The 22,481-nt window shown below is 37.5% G+C and overlaps 1 protein-coding gene and 1 pseudogene across 3 annotated transcripts; one reads left to right on the forward strand and one right to left on the reverse strand.

The window, feature by feature from the left end:
* The first annotated feature begins 6,962 nt into the window (after positions 1-6,962).
* On the forward strand, positions 6,963-17,518 carry NDUFB3 (NADH:ubiquinone oxidoreductase subunit B3). 3 transcript variants are annotated; one of them, XM_068969374.1, is made up of 4 exons: positions 7,174-7,218; positions 9,417-9,543; positions 14,016-14,163; positions 17,271-17,518. In XM_068969374.1, the coding sequence occupies exons 3-4, from the start codon at positions 14,018-14,020 to the stop codon at positions 17,425-17,427; spliced, it is 303 nt and encodes a 100-aa protein (XP_068825475.1). In that variant the 5' UTR covers positions 7,174-7,218; positions 9,417-9,543; positions 14,016-14,017; the 3' UTR covers positions 17,428-17,518. The 3 variants fall into 3 exon arrangements, with proteins under 3 accessions (XP_068825473.1, XP_068825474.1, XP_068825475.1); XM_068969372.1 differs by lacking the exons at positions 7,174-7,218; positions 9,417-9,543 and adding an exon at positions 6,963-7,127; XM_068969373.1 differs by lacking the exon at positions 9,417-9,543 and having other exon boundaries at positions 7,169-7,218.
* A 1,432-nt stretch (positions 17,519-18,950) lies between these two features.
* On the reverse strand, positions 18,951-20,391 carry LOC138076314 (heterogeneous nuclear ribonucleoprotein A1 pseudogene; annotated as a pseudogene).
* Positions 20,392-22,481: the final 2,090 nt, after the last annotated feature.

The following is a 22,481-nucleotide window of genomic DNA, read 5'->3' on the forward strand; positions in this document are numbered from 1 at the left end:
ATTAAAGGGCTTCAGTTCTTCTCAGTGTGGCTTCTCATCCTCTGGTAGGCTAGTTTTTCTACAGAATCATGCAACATAAAAAAATCTTTTAGTCCTGAGTCATTAAATCTTGCGGTACTGGTTTAGGCAGCAGCAACAAACTTTAAGATAATACTTAAAACAATAGCTTCTTGAAGGTGAGAACTGCTTGAGATTTTTCTGTTTTTATCTTTAGTTCACCTATTATAGTATCTTGTAAGCCATGCTGACTCCAACACTTCATTCTACTACAATTAAAAAAAAAAATTGTGTGAAAACACAATGGAGAGCCATTAAAGGATTTTGTATGTACTGAGTAATACCTAATAGGCACTTTGGAAGAGAACTCTGGTTACAATGTAGCATGGACTAGAGGGAGAAAAGACCTACAAAGGCAGGTGACCAATAAGAATACTGTTGGAATGGTCCTAGTGAGAGGTCTAGTAGGAAATTAGGTGCCTAGACCATACTTACTGCTACTGCTATTCCTACTATTACATACATTATGTATTTATTTTTTATAAAATGTCACCTTGGTGACTTTCTTTAAAAAAAATTTATCTTTATTGAAGTATAGTTGATTTACAATGTTATGTTAGTTTCAGGTATACAGCAAAGTGATTCAGTTACATATATGCAGATGTGTATATACAGAAATATATTCTTTTTCAGACTCTTTTCCATTATACATTATTACAAGATACTGAACATAGTTCCCTGTGCTAAATAGTAAGTCTCTGTTATCTATTTTATATATACTAGTGGTATAACACATTTATGATGAACCAAGTACTGTAATTAGAAATTTGTATGTATTTGCTCATTTAATCCTTAATACAACCCTTTTAAAGAACTTTTTATTTTGAAAACAATTACAGACTCACATTCCCAAACTATGTGCCAGAAGGTCCCATGTATCCTCTCCCCAATGGTAACAACTTGCATAACTACAGTAAAATACCAATACCAGGAAACCAACATTGGTACAGCCCGTAGATACTATCACTCAGGTTACTCAGATATCACCAGTTTTACAAGCATTCATTTGCCTGTGCATGTGTATGTGTAGTTCTATACAACTTTATGAAAGATGTAGACATGTGAAACTACCACCACAATCAAGACACAGAACTATTCTGTCACCAAGAAGATCCTTTATAATCACTCACTCCCGTCTCCCTGATCTCTAACTCCTGACAAACACCACTCTGCTCTTCATCTCTGTAATTTTGGTATCTCAAGAACACTATATACAGGGAATCATACAGAATGTAACCTTTTGAGAGTGGCTTTTTTTCACTTCAGACTCATCCTAGTTGTTGCATGTATCAATAGCTCATTCTTTTTACTGCTGTATATTATGAATGTGCCACCATTTGTTTAACCATTTACCTGTTGAAAAACATTTGGGTTGTTTCCAATTTTTGGATTAGGAATAAAATTGCTATGAACATTCAGGTACAGGTTTTTATATGAGTTTAAGTTTCGATTTCCCTGGAATAAATGTTCAGTAGTGCAGTTTCTGGGTTGTACAACTCTTTTTTCAAAGAAATTGAAGCTATAAACGGTGAAGCTGGGATTCTAATCTAGATAATCTGCCTCTAGGTCCTAACTCTTCACACTGTTTCCAGTGGTTGTAGAAACTGAGAGAAATAAATGGAATCAAAGAAACAGTAAGGAGGTAGAGTCAACAGAACCTAGCATTACTCAGATGAGGGGTGTATGAATAAAGTGTCAAGACTAACACTAGGTTCCAGTTATAGCACATTAGATAGATGGTAAAATATAAACTGAACTTTAGATATGCTGTATTTAGGGGATATGCAGGGTTCTCCAGGTGCCACAGCAGTAAAGAATCCACCTGCCAACGTAGGAGAAGCAGGAGATGTGGGTTTGATCCCTGGGTCAGGAAGATTTCCTGGAGGAGGAAATGGCAACCCACTCCAGTGTTCTTGCCTGGAGAATCCCATGGACAGAGGAGCCTGGCGGGCTACAGTCCATGGGGTCGCAAACAGTGGACATGACTGAGCACACATTCACAGGGAATCTGCAGATCATTCCCATCTTGCAGGCAACTAGATTAGATGCTGAGTAACATCAGAGAGAGGGTACAAAATGACAAGAGATTTGACAACAGAACCCTGGAGAATAGAAATAATTGTCCCCTTTAGTTTTTCTCCCCACAATCAATAAAACAGTAGGTACTGTGACAGACTGAAAATTCATATTAACTTTAGACCTTACAGCACTTCATGTCCACTTTATCAGTTTTACAATACTATTATAAAGTATGAGGTATAGAGTAAGAGACTTTCCCCTCCCCCACTCTCTTTCTCATTTAAAAAGAAATATAAAAGGAATACAAGCTGATTAAAAAGTCTTAATATGTCAGTATACATTTGTCCAAACCCATACAGTGTACAATACCCAAACTGAACCCTAGTGCAAACCATGGACTTTGGGTGATGTCAATGTGGGCTCATCAACTGTGACAAATGCACCACTCTGTGGGGTGTATTGGAAGCCATGCATGTGTGAGAGGGTGTATAGGAACTCTCTGTATTTTCTACTTAATTTTGCTATGAACCTAAAACTACTCTAAAAAGTCAATTAAAAAATAAAATTAAGCCTCAGTACAAAAGAATATGTAAAAAGCATAAATTTCACTCCTCTCTCAGTATCCAACTCCCTCCACCCATTTTTCAAAAAAAAAGATATGTAGAAAGGAATTTAAAGAGGTAAACTGACAAATCTTAGAGCTAAATAAGAATCAAGCAATACCAAGGGTCAATGGATAATGTCAATTATACCTCAATAAAAAAAGCCAAGGATTCATAATGATAAAAGCGATAGATAAGTTTGATTCTAACCTTTTTGGAAGTTCAGTATTTTGCAATAGAATAAAATAACTATTATGGAATCTATGCTTTGCCATTTAACAATTTAAGTGCCACGTACCATTATTTTATGACTACATTTTTTGCAGTTGTATCTCAAACTGAGAAAGAATTATAATTTTATAAACAAAGTCACACCTCTTAATATATTACATAATTGAGTTTTTTATTCCTTTCTCTAAAAATAAAGTCTACACATTTATTTTTTCTCATACCTGTCTCCATGAAGACAAATACCTAAATAGAACATCTAGGATTTATAAGGATGAATCATGAATTTCTAAACATATCCTGTGTCAAAGTTAACACATTCACAATTTCAAGTTTTTATATTATTATTATTATTTTTTTACCAAAAGATGAGTTTATATCTTCATCATACCATAGCAATATTGCAAGAAAAACCCTTTCATCAAGAAAACTTCCAGGCTTCCCTGGTAGCTCAGTGATAAAGTATCCACCTGCCGATTCAGGAGACAAGGGTTCGATCCCTGATCTAGGAGGATCCCACATGCCGCAGAGCAACTAAGCCCATGTGCCACAACTACTGAGCCTGTGCTCTACAACTACTGAAGCCCTAGAGCCCACCCTCCAAAACAAGAGAAGCCACCGTAACGAGACGCCCTCGCACCAAAATTAAGAGAGTAGCTCCTGATCTCTACAACTAAAGAGCCTGTGTAGCAATAAAGACTCAGCACAACCAAAAAGAAGAAACTTCAAATTCTTATTTCCCAATTCTAGTGTTAGAACTAGATAGCTTTCAGAGACATTAAGAGAACAGGTTTGAATAATGAAAGAAATTAGCTTGGTTTATGTAAAGGAGCTAAGTGCCAAGTAAAAACTAATTCCAACCAAAATATTCAGCACAATTTTTATTTCTGGCAATTTTAGCTCCTGGCTAGAAAGTCCATCCCAGTTATGACAATAAATGGTAAAAATTTATTGAGCTATAATATATTGATAGATTTAGAAGCCCTTTGTCTCAAGCTAAAACTACTGTTCTGGTTCACACCACATTGGGAGAGCCTTAAATGAGATCAATGATTCTCAAGTGGAAGCCTGTGGTAAACCGTATCATCTAGGGGATTTATTTTTCCTTCAAAATGTATCTACCTTCCTCATATTCTCCCTACCACTAAGATTCTTCAGCAAAGTGGAGATGATATAATGGAGATGCATGTGTACCTTTTTTTTCTTTTAACTCTTAAGATTATTCTGATATATATGTAACTCCTAACTTTCATGGAGAATTCCTGAATTAGGTCCAACTCTGCTTTTTTAAATTTTAAAAATATTTTCCAATCGTATTTTTAAACATTGTATCAATAGCAAACAAAAGAAGCAGAGCTACAAAGGGGCAAGAGCACAGCAGAAAGCATAAGCAGGTAAGGGGCTGTACTAACAGCAGCCCTAAGCAACCTAGAGTTTTCTGTGCCAGCTCCCTCCAGAACCCATTATATTACATTTTAGATGAATGTTCAGCTCATCATCCTGAAAAAAACACATAGTCTACTAGTCAGATAAAAATGTAAAAAGAAGCTATTTTGGACATCAAAAAACTAAGCCATAGAAAAAGAAAGACAAAAATTCCTCTGTTCCTGCATTAAAAGAACAATAACAAAGTATTATTTTGTGCAGCTGATAACTTGTTTGAAGACTTTCTGCTCATATTTTATTATTTTAGTTTTTCAGTATGTAGCATTATTTTTCTATTATAAAACCCAGTCAAGCTAAAAACCTTAATCGTTCTAAAACCTAATAAATTACTACAGAATGCCAAAAATGTATGAAAAAAAAAAACAAACAATCCTAATCCATATTGCTTGTCAAGACAGTTTAAGAGCTGGATTAGAAAAACAGGCTTTCAAGGTCCATTTTTGAGCAAACAATACTTCACAGCCTTTGTTCCAAATCCCTTATAAACAGCTTCAATATTGAAATGTACTAGAAAAGATAATTTCTAATAACATATAAATAATCAGCCAATTATTATTATATTCTGATTTGGATTAGTGTTCCTTAAATCACTTGCTTATTTCCTATTCAATGTTCAACTTCATTGCATTCAACAATGACACCTACTGGCCATTTAGAATCAGCCATTCTCTAAGACATCTCTAGTAGGCTGGTTATATAAGAAGAAACACATACATATACACACAAGATACACATAACCTGCATGAAAACAGAGATTTGTTCATAGGTACTTACACTACAGAACTGCACCCAAAATAGAAGCAGAACTGTTCTTTTGACTATTATTCTTGCCAAAAGATAAGGAAGAATGAAATACCAAGTATCAAATTTTTATCTGAAACAGATAAAATATCCCAGTACTCTAAACATTTCAGAACAAACTCTTAATGATCCAACACTCTTTACCAAATGACATTTAGATGAAAAAAAGTTCCTAATTTAGTTTCTGGGATATACTAATATAAATCATCAATAATAGGAAAAAAAAGAATTTTGGAAAGTTCTTCTGAGATGCAGTATTAAAATAAGCTCAGAAAAATTATATACTTGCTAATAAATACTACATTAGTCTTTATAGTCTAAGCTAAAGGCAACATTTCAATCAGCTTACATTTTAGAAATGCACAATGCCTCTTTTAAAACTGCTTTCCAATGCGCTATAAAAAATCAAGCTTTTTAATGTAATGTGTCATTCCATAATACACAGTGAATGGAATTCCATTTTAATTTTACATTTCAAAGTGCAAATGAGTGACAGAAACTTAGAATTATATCTGTAAACACAGTTTACCTCTATCGGAGAGGGTCAAAGGACATACTTTTTAAACCTAAGAAATAAATAATTCATAACTAGTTTCCCAGACTTAGGGAGCAAATTACTTAAAAGATAACTTCCCCTCCCTCCCCACCCCCCCAAAAAAAAATCAGACCACCATCTCATTTTCAGTCTCTAACGTCCACAATATTTAGGGAGTAAAAAAAGAAAAAATTACCAACTAATTTTCTAGTCATTTTCCAAGTTGTACTTACCTTCTGCTATAGATTTTCGAGCGTCTCCACTTCCCTTAAGATTTGGGGGAAAAAAAAAAATTTGTAGTCAGTCATGACCCTTAAAACAAATAAATTCACGAACTACAAAACGTGAACCTGGCCACGCTCATCTCAAACTAACACATGTCTCAACCCAAGTCCATATTTGGGATAAGCTCTTCGTGACTACTCTATCCTTCATGGTTCTTCGCCCACAGAGCCTGCCGGGATAGAAAACAGTCAAACCAACAGGGGGAAAAAAACAAAAAAAACTACTCAGACACATTAATAGGTTGCAAGACCTCCTCTTTCCAGGAGGGACAACCTAGTTGTTTGCGTAAATAACAGCCAAGGGTTACATAATGTACAGCTATGAAGTCTCAACTATCTCACTGCCAATATATATTTTTCTTCATCGCTACCCCCGTTCCCACTCTGGGAAATGGCCCTAGGAAGAAGCAAACCCTAGGATTTCTCTCAGGTGTTTGCAATGCCGCGTCCTCTTCTCTCTCTGAGCTCCATACAAGGAATTCCTCCAGCCTTCACAACACCGTCTTGCTCCCGCCTCTCTCCGGTCTCCGCCAGCGCCACCGCAGCCCCCCACGCCCGAGGCTCCCACGTCGCCCCGCAGGGCTCAGCCTCCACCCGCCTCGACTGCTTCTCCTCCTCTCGACCCTTCCAAGCGGCTACCTATTTCCTAGTGGTTCCGGAACCACCAAAACTAGGGCTAACGCCTTCCCAGACCACCCTCGGCAGATCCCGTCTATAGTTCCTGTGGCCGAGAAGAAGAAAATCCTTCCTATCTGGCACTCCGCGTCCCTCAAAGACAGCGCCGCCGCCTACCTGTCACCCCGCTGCCTCCGGCTTCTTACCGCCACCGCCTCCCACAGCAGGCTGCCAACTGCAGCGCAACAACCCGCCCTCTCATTGGGTGATTCCACGCTCCAACGACGGTGCCGCTGATTGGTAGCAGAATGCCCGCGGCCCTCCTTCTGTGCAGCGTCCAAAGGTTCCGGCCTCCTAGCAAGACGAAGTCGCGTCTTCCTCACCCTCTGTCCTCCACAGTTTCCCTTACCTCGGCCAAACTGCAGATGCACAGATATGCGGGGGAAATGTCCACTTCAGGCAGGCTTCATGTCACCTCCACTGGTCCAGGAATCTGTGACCCAGCACAAAAATGTTTAATTTCTCCTCTGGTTTCCTGCCGTAAGTAACTCGAGGTGACAACTTCCGTTTCCGGTTGCCGCTGGCTGGAGGGGTGAATCTTGAGTGTCCTGAGAGGTCAGATTGCTGTCAGGTAAATTTGGGAGCTGTTGGGAGATCTCTCGCTCGGGAATAAGAATGAGACTCTATTCTGAGGATTGTCAAAAGGGAGAGACTAAATGGAGGATGATGAGAGTGCTCAAGAGGGAAAGAATCGAAGAACTATCAGGAGAGAACAATGAAGTCCTGGAGTAGTGAGGGGTGGCTGTAGGATGCAGTGAGAATCACTATAGTTAAGTCCAAACCCTTTTTTTCCTCCTCGGCCACCCCGTGTTTTTTTGGTTTACCTTTGAATCGAATGATGGCACAACCATCCTCGAATTGAAAGTTTGTAAATTTACAATGCCTGCCTCACGAACCTGTGTTTGTTGTTGTTCTTTAGTCGCTAACTCGTGTCTGGCTCTTTTGCGACTCTATGGACAGTTGCCCACCAGGCTCCTCTGTCCATGGAATTTCCCAGACAAGAATACTGGAGTGAGTAGCCACTTCCTTCTCCAGGTGATCTTCCCGACCCAGGACCCGCATCTCCTGCATTGCAGGCGGATTCTTTACCGCTGAGCCACATGGGAGTTGCTCAGTTGTCCCTGGCTCTTTGCGACCCCATGAATTGTAGCCCACCAGGTTCCTCTATCCGTGGGATTTTTCCTGGCAAGATTACTGGACTGGATTGCCATTTCCTCCTCCAAGGGGTCTTCCTGACCCAGGGCTCCAACATCTCCTGCATTGCAGGCGGAGTCTTTACAGCTGAGCCACCTGGGATGTATAGTATAATTTTATTTGTTTTTTTGAAGATTTAGTATTTATTTATCTGGTTGCAGTCCGGCCTTAGTTGCAGCACATGGGATCTTTGTTTTGTCATGCGTGACCTTTCTTTGCAGTGTTTGGGGTCAGTGTTGTGGCAGTCAGCAGTTGTGGCACACCAGGCTTAGTTGCTCTGCATTGCATGGCAGATTCTAAACCACTGGACCACCAGGGAAGTCCTTGTAGTAACTTTTAAATTAGATTTTTCTGGCATGAATGTTTATGACACAGAGTTAAAGTGAAAAGGAGATACAAAGTCATCACATTAATGTTTAGTGTGATTACTCTTTTAAAATTGCCAAAAAAAAAAAAAAATAAAATTGCCTATACACAGATGCACGGACTGGAAGCGACACTAAAGGTGAAACCAGTTCATTTGTCTTTAATTTTCTAATTTTCCGATGGTAATAATTTTTTAGAGGAGAAATTGAAACATATAATTCAAAGTCTTTGGTAAACTGTGAAATTATGTATATTGTAAGTGGCATTACCCATTTATTTCCTTCTTAGGGAAGGTACGCCTGCACCCTCCCTGTACTAGAGCCAGCTCCCTTGAGTGGAGATTGATCTTCACCAAAGTTATAGGTTCACTTCAGACATAGATAGAATGAGGTGGGGAAAAATATTAGTGATTACATGTTCTTTCCTTGTTGAACTAATTTCCTTGCTGTTCTTATTTGAGCAGCTCTGAAATGGAAATTAATCACCTCTTACTGACTCCTTGACACAGTTTAAGTCACTTTATCTAATTTTAATTTTTATTGTGACATATACATAGCAGATGGAGAAGGAAATGGCAGCCCACTCCCGTGTTCTTGCCTGAAAAATCCCATGGACAGAGGAGCCTAATACATATAAAAAGGCTATATAAAACATAAGTACATATAAACAAATTATAATCAAGCAAACAATTGATCCCATTCATTTCAATCGCTCAGTCGTGTTCGACTCTTTGCGACCCCATGGACTGCAGCACACCAGGCTTCCCTGTCCATCACCAACTCCCGGAGCTTGCTCAGATTCATGTCCATCGAGTCGGTGATGCCATCCAACCATCTCATCCTCTGTTGTTCCCTTTTCCTCCTGCCTTCAATCTTTCCTATCATCAGGGTCTTTTCCAAGGAGTCAGTTCTTTGCATCAGGTGGCCAAAGTATTGGAGTTTGAGCTTCAGCATCAGTCCTTCCAGTGAATGTTCAGGACTGATTTCCTTTAGGATGGACTGGTTGGATTCCTTGCAGTCCAAGGGACTCTCAAGAGTCTTCTCCAACACCACAGTTCAAAAGCATCAGTTCTTTGGCGCTGAGCTTTCTTTATGGTCCAACTCTCATATCCATACATGACTACGGGAAAAACCACAGCTTTGACTAGACGGACGTTTGCTGGCAAAGTAATGTCTCAGCTTTTTAATATGCTGTCTACATTTGTCATAGCTTTTCTTCCAGGGAGCAAGCATCTTTTAATTTCATGGCTGCAATCACCATCTGCAGTGATTTTGGAGCCCAAGAAAATAAAGTCTCACTGTTTCCATTGTTTCCCCAGCTATTCGCCAACCTTCAGGTTAGGAAATAAAGCATTGCCAAAAGTTTAGAATATGCATTCTCAACAGAGATGATTGTCTTTAAGTCAGTAAAAATTGGTTCTTGTTGGGTGGGCGTGAGAGGGCAAAAAAACCCCCACAAAAACCGTTAGGTATTAACAATACAATGGTTTGTGGCCCTCCAAAAAGCCATAGTACATAAACTGGGGTATTAAAATTTCATGTGGAGGGGTAAGGTGAGAACGTGATTAACAGGGACAAAAAGGTCTAAAAAAGCTCTTTTGGGGTACAGTAATTACAATACTTTGAAAAACACTGCCTTAGAAGTTCTGTGAATGAGTTTCTGTGATTCCATCTCCACCAGGAGGTAACCACTGTCCTAACTTGTAATAATCATGTACTTGTTTCACTTAATTTTTTTCCACAATGCATTCCTAAAAAATGAATTGTTAGTTTTTTTTTCATTTATATAAATGAAATTAAAAGTTATATATATTTTTTCTGACTCACCCCTTGCTCATTGTTTGTGAAATTCATTCATACTCTTCCATGGTTGTAAATTTGAGTTGTTTACAGTTTGGGGCAAACATAAATAATATAACTAGAAAGATTCTTATAAAACTGTTATACAGATGCAAGAGTTTCTCTAGAGCAGTGCTATCTAATGCAGATATAATTACAAACCATGTACTTAAAATTTTCTAATAGCCATATTAAAAAAGTATAAAGAAACAAAATTAATTTTTAAAATTTATTTGCTTTTAATTGGAGGGTAATTGCTTTACAATGTTGTGTCGGTTAAGAAACATAAAATTATTTTTAATAGTATATTTTATGTAGCCCAGTATATATATTGAAAATATTATCATTTTAAGATGTACTCAGTATTAAAAGCTACTAATGAAATGCATTTTCTTCATGCTGTCTTCAAAATTGATGTATTTTATTTTACCCTTACAGATATGCTCTTTATATCTATAACAACACAGTGCCTATGACTGGAATTGTTAGGCCATAAGATATTCAAGGGACTTCCCACGGGGCTCAGTTGTTAAAAAAAACAAAACAAAACAAAAATCTACCTTCCGATGCAGGACATGCAGATTCTATCTCTAGGTCAGGAAGATCCCCTGGGGGAGGAGGAAATGGCAAGCCACAGTATTCTTGCCTGGAGAGTTCCATGGACAGAGGAGCCTGGCAGGCTACAGTCCATGGGGTTGCACAGAGTCGACACAACTGAGCATGCACACGCAAGATATTCAAATATTTAACTTTTCTGGGTCATACCAAAGTTCTTTACAGTGGTTGTGGTAAATTGCATTCTCACCACCTGAGTGTGAAAGTGGAAGTCACATCATCACAGTGTGTTTTTACAATCTTGCAAGGTTGGTTCTAACTTCATGTTATATGAAGAAACTGAAGTTCAGCAAGATTAAAATGATTTGATCAGGATTTTATAGCTGTTAATGGTGCACTCAGGGTTTAATACCAGATCTGTATAGCACCAAAGTCTGCATTTCAGTAGAATTCCAAGATCAGGATATCATTGTTTGATTTATGGCTATTGTGAAGTAGAAATTATTTTTAAGAGTAAATGAAGCTTCCCTAAAAATATTGTTCAACTTTTTGTTCTTTTTGAAAATTTGTTGAAATATTTAGTAAATCCCTATGAAGGGACTCTTTCTGAAGTATTTTAATTAGATAGAAGAGAAAATACATTGAATTTATTAGAGGAAATTGGGAGAAATGAGTGTTCATGTATACTTACTTTTTTTCAAAGATTTATTTTCCAAATTAATATTTTGAGCATAGTAGTATTATAACTTTGAGATAACCTTCATACCATAGTAATATTTCAATTTTCGTTTTAAAAATCAAGTTTTTTAATAAAAAATTGACCTTTGGTTTTGTATTTTTTCTAAAGTACCTTGATACTTTAGTAGGTTTAATGTTCTAGAATTGATATTTCCAAAAAAAGCGTTTACCTTGTAATCCAAAGATATTTGGTATGAAACATTATTAAATTTTTGTTCTTTCACTCAGGGAACTCAAACCAGGGCTCTTTCACAACCTAGAGTGGTGGGATGGGGTGGGAGGTGGGAGGGAGGCTCATATGTATATGTAAAAGGGAGGGGACATATGTATCCTTATGGCTGATTCATGTTGATATATGGCAGAAACCAACACAATATTGTAATTATCCTATCCTTCAATTAAAAATAAATTTAAAAACTTTTTTGAAAACATAATCTGAAGAAGCCAACATTTTGTCATTATAATTAAATGCTTCTAAAAGTATTTCTTTTCTGATAATGTATTGAATCTCAAAAGTCAGACTGAAATCTGAAACCATAATTTGTTTCCTTTATATTATTGAATCCACCAAACAGTAATGAAATAACGGATTAAATGTTTTATTCAGGGCTGTGAATGTTGTAATTTTAACTTGTGTTTGTTGGGTATTGGTTTTTATTCTCCTTTAAATGTGAAATCATCAACATAATGTTTTAAATAAATTTAATTTAAATAATGTTTTAAACCAATTTAATGTCTATAAATAAAAAAAATTAAGTGTTGGCTGATTTGTCAAAATTACTTTGTACAATTTTGTCCACCATATTCTGGGAACTACTGTTTAATAAAATGAGTGCTTTACATAATATGTCTTTAGTATACACTATCTAATAATTACCTCTGTCTTCTAAAATGCAGTGTAGGAATCCTGCCTTATTATTGGATTTGTTTATAGTTATAAATGCAGACAAAACAGTAATAATTATTTGGTTTGGTTTTATTTCTGGAAAGCAGTGATTATAGAATTGCTACTGCTAATCTTACACAAATTACAGGAGAGCATTATTAATTTATACCTTCATAATTTGAAATTCATAACAGTATAGCTGGGGGTTGAGCTCAAGTTTATTTCTGTATTATTTTTAAAAATAACACTAGAAAACTGAGATCTTTGTATATCCACTGGGGGCAATAACCCACTCCAGTATTCTTGCCTGGAAAATCCCATGGACAGAGGAACCTGGTTAGGCTACAGTCCATGGGGTCGCGAAGAGTCGGACATGACTGAGTGACTTCACTCTCATCAATTAAAAGGGGGTCCTAAGGACTCTGTTAATGGAAGAAAATATTAAAAAGAGAATACTTATATTTATGTATGTATATATCTGAATCACTTTGCTGCACACATGAAACTAACACAACATAGTGTGTGTATGTGTGTGTGTTTAGTCGCTAAGTCATGTCTGACTCTTTGCGACCCCATGGACTATAGCCTGCCAGACTCCTCTGTCCTTGGGATTTCCCAGACAAAAAGACTGGAGTGGGTTGCCATTTCCTTCTCCAGGGGATCTGCCCAACCCAGGGACTGAACCTGCATCTCCTGCATTGCAGTGGATTCTTTACCACTGAGCCACTGGGGAAACCCAACATATGTAGGTCAACTATATTTGAATAAAAATTGTTTTTAAAAGTCTTTGTTGATCTGCAGGAGTCAGCAAACTACAGCCTGCTGGCCAAACTCAGCCCATTGCCTGTTTTTATGTGACCAGTGAGCTAAGAAGAATTTTTACAGATAAAGATTTTCAATCAATTTGATACTAAGGAACACTAAACTTTGAGCCTCAGTTAAGCAAAATGTTACCCACTGAAAGGGAATTGCGGGGTTTTTTTCATCAGAAGACTTGTATTACAAAAATTATACTCAACTGTTATATTTTGAATTAGTAAGATATTTACGGAAATTTGTTTTCTCTCCTGTTATGTAAGTATCTACATAATATCCTTGATTTTACCTTGTGACCAACAAAGCCTAAAATATTTACTGTGTGGCTCTTCACAGAAAAAGTTCATGTGATCTGTATATATTAACCACAGTAATACTGCAGTTTTAAAAAATTGTCTGAAGAAAGCAAGTAACGAAAGAGTATGTACAATATTTTATACATACTCATGCAGTAGACAGTATTGCTTAAAAGTTAGGAGCGAGGGTTCTGAGATGAAGCTTTAAGGTTCAAAACCCAGCCATACTATTGACTGTTTTTGTTACCTTCAGAAAGGTACTTAGCTTCTTGGAACCTCTTTGGCTTCATCTATAAAATGAAGATAATAATAATAATCTAAGTTCAAAGAGTTGTTTTAGGAAGACTGTAAGAGAGTCGACACTTAGATCGCTTTAACATAGTGCACCTGGCACATAGGGCATGGTAAATGTTTGCTATTATAATTAAGAAAGAAACCAAATAGTAAATGTTTTCTTTTAGTGATGGGCTCTTTTTATATCTTGTGTATGTATATTTCCAAACAGTGAACATTTACTAGTTATGTAATAAGATACTTTAATAAAATTTCTTAACTTCAAGTTTTCAAATATTGGCTCTCTTTTTAAAGGTCACTTTAAATGTTTTGCCTTTAAAAAAATAGTAAACTTGGGTACTTGATACCTGTAATGTATGTATTTCTCCCTAAATTTTTTCTATAGACATGGCCCATGGACATGGACATGGACATGAACATGGTCCTAGTAAAATGGAACTTCCAGATTATAAACAATGGAAGATAGAAGGGACACCATTAGAAACTGTCCAAGAGAAACTGGCTGCACGAGGACTAAGGGATCCATGGGGCCGGTAAGAACAATCAAATAATTCAGATAGAATTTATCCTAGAGAAAGAATATCTATGTTCCTTTTCAATATATTCTTTAAAAAAACAATCAGTGAAAATGTCTTTTTACATTTAAGTTTTAAGATCAGCTTTATTAAAATATCACAGTAAAATTGACCCTATTTTAAATGTATCATTCCATGAGTTTTGACAGATAGGTACAGTTATGTGACCACAACCACAGTCACGATACAGAATACTTCTAGCATACCAAAAAGCTCCCTCATGATCCTTTGTACTCAGTGCGATCCTACCCCTGGATCCTGGCAGCCCTTGATCTGCTTTTTCCAGAATTTCATGCAATTGGAATTATACAATCTATAACCTTTTGTTCTGGCCACTTTTACTTAGCATAATGCTTTTGAGACTTAGGTACATTGTTAACTTATAGCATAGTTTCTTCCTTTTTTATCACTGAGTACTACTCCACTGTATGCATATACGTCATTTTGTTTACTGTTCACCAGTTCCGTCTGGGTTATCAGTTTTGGGCTATTATGAGTCAAGTTGCTTTAAACATTCAAGTACAAATCTGTGTGAGCATAAGCTTTTATTTCTCTTGGATAAATACCTAACTGGGATTTCTGAATCATTTGAAAAGTATTTTTTGGTTTTGTTTTTTAAATGAAAAACTGCCAAACTGTTTTACAAAATGGTTATACCGTTTTGCATTCTCAACCAGCAATGTATGAGAATTTTACTTGTTCAGTGTCCTCATTAATACTTGGTATTGAGTCTTTCCTGGCCGTCCAGTGGGTAAGACTCCATGCTTCTGCTTCTGTGCTTCCATTGTAGGGGGTGTGGGTTCAATCCCTGGCTGGGGAACTAAGATCCAGCATGCCCTGTGGTGTGGCCAAGAAAAATACTTGGTATTATCAGCCTTTTAATTTTAACCATTCTAGTGAATGTGATAGTAACATCTCTTTGGTTTTAATTTGCATTTCCATGAAGAATGAAGATCATGAGAATCTTCATATGCTTATTTTCCATTTGTGTATTTTCTTTGGTGCAATGTCTATTCAGATCTTTTGCCCATTTTATATATCAGAATGTTTATCTTTTATTGAATTATAAGAGTATATGTATGTTGTTTTAAATGATTTTATTTATTTATTTATTTATTTATTTATTTTTGGTCCCACTGAAGAATGTGCGAATCTTAGTTCCCCAACCAGGGATCAAACCCAGGCCTTCTGTGTTGAAGCACAGAGCCTTAACCACTGGGCCACCAGGGAAGTCCCCAAGTCCTTTATCAGATAAAAGTTTTGTGGATTTTTTCCCAGAATGTGACTTAACTTTTTATTTTCTTAATAATGTCTTTAAGACAGTTTTAAATATTGATGAAGTCCCAATTTAGCATTTTTTTCTTTTATGGTTTATGCTTTTTAAGATTTTCCTAATCTTTATTCTGGGAGCTTTTATAGTGTTCTTTCTTCCATTTAGGTTTATGATCCATTTTGAGTTAATTTTTAATGTCATATGAGGTAAGGGTGGAGGTTAAAGTTTTTGCACATAAACATCCAGTTCTAGCTCTGTATATTAAAAGACTGTCTTTCCCCATTAGTTGACCTTGACACCATTGTCAAAAATCTCTTGACAATATCTGTGTGGACTATTTCTGGATTCTTTTTGTTACCTTGATCAATATGTCTAACTTTCGTCAATACGACACTATCTTCAGATCAGATAGTATAAAATGAGATGTCTGATTTTTTAAAAAAAGGTTATGTTAGCTATTCTAGGTTCATTGTATTTATATTTACATTTTAGAATGAGCTTTTCAGTTTCTGCAAAAAGCCTGCTTGGATTTTAATTGGGATTGACTTGCATCTTTCAGCTCGATTGAGGATAATTTATGTCTTAATATTGAATTGGGATCAACTTGCATCTTTCAGCTCGATTGAGGATAATTTATGTCTTAATATTGAATCGTCTAGTCCATGGACAATTAGATCCCCTTTAATTTTCTTAGCAGTTTTTATACATTCTTGTACATATTTTGTTAAGTTTATCCTGAATTATTCCATATTTTTATGCTATTATAAATAGTATTTTTAAACTTCTGTTTCCAAGTGTTCATTGCTGGTATATAAAAATATAATTGCTTTTTATATATTGACTTTATCTTGTTACCTTGCTAAATTGAATTTTTAGTTCTAGCAGATGTTTCTGAGAGATTTCTTAGAATTTACTTCATAGAAAATGATTTCATCTACAAAGACCACACTTTTCTTTCAATTTTTTTTCTTGAGTTATTTCACTGTCTAACATTGCTAATATAATATTGAATAAAAGTGGTGTATGTGGACATCCTAGTTTTGTTCCTAACTGGGGAAAGCATACAGTCTTGCATCATTAAGTAGGATGATTTATCCTTACCTGCGATAGAACCCTTTTTCTCAGCAGAGCTTTCTGATTTGTTTCTTTCTGTGTTCTGGATACTCAAAAGAAGTATTGCCAGAGCAAGAAATTAATCTTCTAAAGTCAGACTTATATGACAGGGGAAAGCAATGATTCATTGAATAGTAATAGTAGTATCTAGTAGTACTTTTTGTGCCGAAATACATCATATATTACTCTGTTTAATCTTTATAATAACACTATAAGATTGATGGTAATCATTACTGAGTAGAAGAAACAGGCCCTGACAGATTAATTTATTGAGCCTAAAAGGTGTGTATCTCGTAAAATGGCAGAGCTAAGATTAATACCTAAGTCTCTTAACTTCCTCTTTCCATGAAGCTATAATGACTAGCATGGGCAAAGCTACACAACTGACCTGTGGTGGATAGGCCAAGGTGAGTCTTGCATTTGAGAATTCTGTAACATTCTGAGTATTATGATTGTCAAATATGAAACCATCAAGTGCTTTTTCTTGTATTTCATATATGAAATGTGAGCATATAGAGCTACTTATCTTATACCACAGAACAATTCCTATTGTGATCCACTTAAATTATCTTATATAAGGTAGCATATAAGTCTGTTAGAAAGGTGAAAATCAAATTTATTTTACTTAATGAATAAGTCATATGTGATTATAATTTTCCCCCTTTTTTTTCCTCTCTAGCAATGAAGCTTGGAGATACATGGGTGGCTTTGCAAATAATGTTTCCTTTGTTGGAGCATTATTAAAAGGATTCAAGTGGGGATTTGCTGCATTTGTGGTAGCTGTAGGGGCTGAATATTACCTGGAGTCCCAGAAAAAAGATAAGAAACATCACTGAAGATAACACCTGGAAATATCTTTTAATGTCTTAACTTTCTTATAAAAAGATTTCTTCACTGTAGCCTACTCACCTATGTGTTTATTCCTTAAGGAATGCTAGTAAGATTTAATAAAATAAGAAAACATGTATCAGTCTGCTTTTTCATTCTTAAAAAAAGCATGTCGAGCCATATCAGATTTGGCTTGGAGAACACATGAGAGGTTGAGTACTGGCAGCAGTACATTCTGCAAATAGCTGACAGCCAGCATATATTTGAACAAATGGATATGTTCTAATAGGTTTCTTTTTTTAAAATTTTTTAAAATTGTGATAAAATTTGTCATCTTGTTTTTTTTAAGTGAACAGTCAGTGACATTAAATACATTCATAATATTGTGCTACCATTACCACCATCCATCTCTATAACTCTTTTCATCTTTTAAAATTGAAAATCTGTGCCAATTAATTAATAACCCCCATCCTCCCCTCAGCCTCTGGCAACCATCATTCTACTTTCTCTGTGATTTTTGACTACTCTATGTAGAAACATGCAGAATTTGTCTTTTTAAGACTGGCTTATTTTATTTTGCATAATGTCCTCAAAGTTCATCTATGTTACATATGTCAGAATTTCCTTTCTTTTTAAGGCTAAATAATAATTCTGTTTTATGTATATACCACATTTTGTTTATCCATTCATTAATCGATGAACACTTGGGTTGCTGATGGACACTTGAGTTGCTGCTACATTTTAGCTATTATGAATAATACTGCTATGAACATAGGTGTACTCATTTTTTTTTTTTTTTAATGTGGGATCTTAGTTTCCCAACCAGGGATTGAACCCATGTCCTTTGCCATGGAGGCATGGAGTTTTAACCACTGGACTACCAAGGAAGTCCCCAGATATTTTTTTTTAAAGAAAAGACATTTATTCAGCATCATAATTAGACTATTACATTTAGCAATCAACAGCATGGGTGCAAAAAAATCTACATTAAAACACTTTGTTGAGATGCTTTACACTTTCCACAGAACAGAAACTAAAATAACCTGTTACACAATTAGTCACAAGTACAGTGCAAGTTTTTTGCCCATACACATGCTGCTGCTGCTGCTGCTAAGTCGCTTCAGTCGTGCCCGACCCTGTGTGACCCCATAGATGGCAGCCCACCAGGCTCCCCCATCCCTGGGATTCTCTAAACAAGAACACTGGTGTGGGTTACCATTTCCTTCTCCAATGCATGAAAGTGAAAAGTCAAAGTGAACTCGCTCAGTCATGTCCGACTCTTCATGACCCCATGGACTGCAGCCTACCAGGCTCCTTCACCCATGGGATTTCCCAGGCAAGAGTACTGGAGTGGGGTGCCATTGCCTTCTCCACCCATACACGTGAGTATTGTCTAAAACATGTCTTCTTTGTAGCAGCTAGGCCCTGCCACCTCTGTGCTTGGCTGAATTCACAAATCTGTTGTAACCTGTAGCTTCCCTGTTACTTCTCTGGCTCTCCTCTCCTGCTAAGCTTTGTTTTCTGTCAGTAATTAAAACCTGCCACCGCCGTTGCCGCTGCCATAGCTACTGCCACTGCTGGAACCACCATAGCCACTTTGGTTTCATGGTTTGGCAAAGTATTGGCCTCCACCGCCACAGGGGTCAGAACTTCTGCTCTAAAGTTTCCTCCTTTCATGGGTCCAAAATTTGAAGATTGATCATTGTAATTGCCAAAATCATTGTAGCTTCCACCACCTCCAAAGTTGCTTCCACTGCCACCACCAAAGCCACCTCCACCTCCACAATTTGTTACAGCTGTCATAGCTTCCACTCCCGCCATAGCCACTGCCCTGGTTTCCATAACTCTGTCCACCACTCCCATAGCCTCTGTGCTTCCTCCAGAGTAACCAGGGCCGCCTCCTTCACAACCACCATCATTCAGTTCAGTTCAGTTCAGTTCAGTTGCTCAGTCATGTCCGACTCTTTGCGACCCCATGAATCGCAGCATGCCAGGCCTCCCTGTCCATCACCATCTCCCGGAATTCACTCAGACCCACATCCATCCAGTCCGTGATGCCATCCAGCCATCTCATCCTTGGTCGTCCCCTTCTCCTGCCCCCAATCCCTCACAGCAAGAGTCTTTTCCAGTGAGTCAACTCTTCGCATGAGGTGGCCAAAGTACTGGAGCTTCATTACCAAACCCATTATAACCATCCCCACTGCCACCATATCTGCCACCACTATGGCAGTCACAAAAGCCACCACGACCACTGGCGTTTCCTCCACAGCCAAAGTTGTTATTCCCGTGGAAATCACCTCCATGACCACCACCAAAGTTTCCAGACCCACTTAGACCTCTCTGGCTGGATGAAGCACTAGCCATCTCTTGCTTAGACAGAGCTTTTCTCACTTCACAGTTGTGGCCATTCACAGTGTGGTATTTCTGAATGACAATCTTGTCTACGGAGTCATGGTCATCAAAAGTTACAAAAGCAAATCCTCTGTTTTTGTCACTGCCTCGGTCAGTCATGACTTCAGTCACGTCAGTTTTCCCATACTGTTCAAAATTATTTCTCAGGTGATGTTCTTCAGTGCCTTGTTTAATGCCACCAACAAAAATCTTTTTCACAGTTAAGTGGGCACAAGGTCTTTGAGAATCTCCTCTTGAGATGTCCCTCTTTGGTTCCACAGCTCTTTCGTCCACTTTGTGTGGCCTTGCACTCACGGCTGCATCCACCTCCTCCACCATGGCGTATGTGACAAACCCGAAGCCTCTGGAGCGCTTGGCGTTTGGATCCCTCATTACCACAAGTCTGTGAGCCTTCCCCTTTACTCAAAATGGCTGCTCAGACTGTCATCGATCGTTTCAAAGCTCAATCCTCTGATGAAGAGCTTCCGCAGCTGTTCGGGCCCTTTGGAAGACTGACTTAGACATGACGGCAGGGCGGGGTGGGAGAGCGGAGGCTTCCAACAAAGCTTTCTCGGTGGCATCCACGGGCAGAAAGAAGTCCCCAGATTTTTAAGAGTTGACTTTGCTGCTTTTACCATCCTCTGTAGGTAGTTTAGAGGAACCTAGCTTATATTATAAAATACTTGACTGCCTTGTTTATGATAACGTGCATCTGTCATGTTAGTTTCCTTATGATACTTTCTACTCCTAGGAAGAAAAGTTATGACCAACCTAGATAGCATATTCAAAAGCACAGACATTACTTTGCCGACTAAGGTCCGTCTAGTCAAGGCTATGGTTTTTCCTGTGGCCATGTATGGATGTGAGAGTTGGACTGTGAAGAAGGCTGAGCGCCAAAGAATTGATGCTTTTGAACTGTGGTGTTGGAGAAGACTTGAGTCCCTTGGACTGCAAGGAGATCCAACCAGTCCATTCTGAAGGAGGTCAGCCCTGGGATTTCTTTGTAAGGAATGATGCTAAAGCTGAAACTCCAGTACTTTGGCCACCTCATGTGAAGAGTGGACTCATTGGAAAAGACTTTGATGCTGGGAGGGATTGAGGGCAGGAGAAGAAGGGAACGACTGAGGATGAGACGGCTGGATGGCATCACTGACTTGATGGACGTGAGTCTGAGTGAACTCCGGAAGATGGTGATGGACAGGGAGGCCTGGCGTGCTGTGATTCATGGGGTCGCAAAGAGTCGGACATGACTGAGCGACTGAACTGAACTGAACTGAACTCTTCCCACATAGTGAGAAGTTTGACATTTTTTCCTGTATTTTCTAACAATAGACATTCTCCCCATATCATTCAATTTCTAAATTTTAGTTCAATCTCTAATTAAAGTTGAGACTTAAAACTCAGCTTGCTGAAGATGGGTAATAATTCTGCTTGAAAAATAAAGCTAATATAAAACTCCAGGGTGATTTTTTTCTTTGTAAATTTCTTCTTTATAAATACAAACTTGGGAAATCACTAAATAAATGAAACAGATGAACTCCTAATAAGTTGTCAATGGTAAGTGGAATGTGCTAAAATGGAGTCATAAAAAAGACTGCAAAAGAGGATAAGGAATGCATTTAATAGGGAACAAACAGCAGTGGGACAAATAGAAATAGCAGAATGTTAGATTTAAGCTTAATCATATTTGTAATTATACCAAATATAAATGGTCTAAAAGTTAAACTAAAACATTCCAATTACAAGATTGATTGACATCTTGGGAAAGAAGCAAGACCCAACTATAAGCTGTGTATGTGAAAACCCCTTTAAAGACATAGGGTAAAAGTAAAAGAATGGAAAAAGATATTCTGTGCAAACGCTAATGAGTTCAGTTGTAGTGGAAAGAACATTGAAGTGGCTATCTAATATTAGAAAACAGATATTATTAAAAGGGGTGTTTTATGATACTAGAAGTCAGTCCATTAAGATGACATAAAAATTTAAATATGTACAGAACTTCATCAAGGCAAATTAGAAGTGGTCAAACAGGAGATGACAAGAGTGAACATCAAGATTCTAGGAATCAGCGAAATAAGATGAACTGGAATGGGTGAATTTAACTCAGATGACCATTATATCTACTACTGTGGGCAGGAATCCCTTAGAAGAAATGGAGTAGCCATTATGGTCAACAAAAGAGTCTGGAATGCAGTACTTGGATGGAATCTCAAAAACGACACAATGATCTCTGTTCATTTCCAAGGCAAACCATTCAGTATCACAGTAATACAAGTTATGCCCCAACCAGAAACACTGAAGAAGATGAAGTTGAACAGTTATATGAAGACATACAAGACCTTCTAGAACTAACACCCAAAAAAGATGTCCTTTTCATTATAGGGGACTGGAATGCAAAAGTAGGAAGTCAAGAAACAACTGGAGTAACAGGCAAATTTGGCCTTGGAGTACAGAATGAAGCAGGGCAAAGGCTAACAGAGTTCTGCCAAGAGAAGACACTGGTCATACAAACACCCTCTTCCAACAACACAAGAGAAGACTCTACACGTGGACATCACCAGATGGTCGACACTGAAATCAGATTGATTATATATATGCAGCCAGAGATCAAGAAGCTCTATACAGTCAGCAAAAACAAGACCAGGAGCCGACTATGGCTCAGATCATGAAC

Source organism: Capricornis sumatraensis, chromosome 3 (assembly GCF_032405125.1).
Source record: "Capricornis sumatraensis isolate serow.1 chromosome 3, serow.2, whole genome shotgun sequence".
NCBI lineage: Eukaryota > Metazoa > Chordata > Mammalia > Artiodactyla > Bovidae > Capricornis > Capricornis sumatraensis.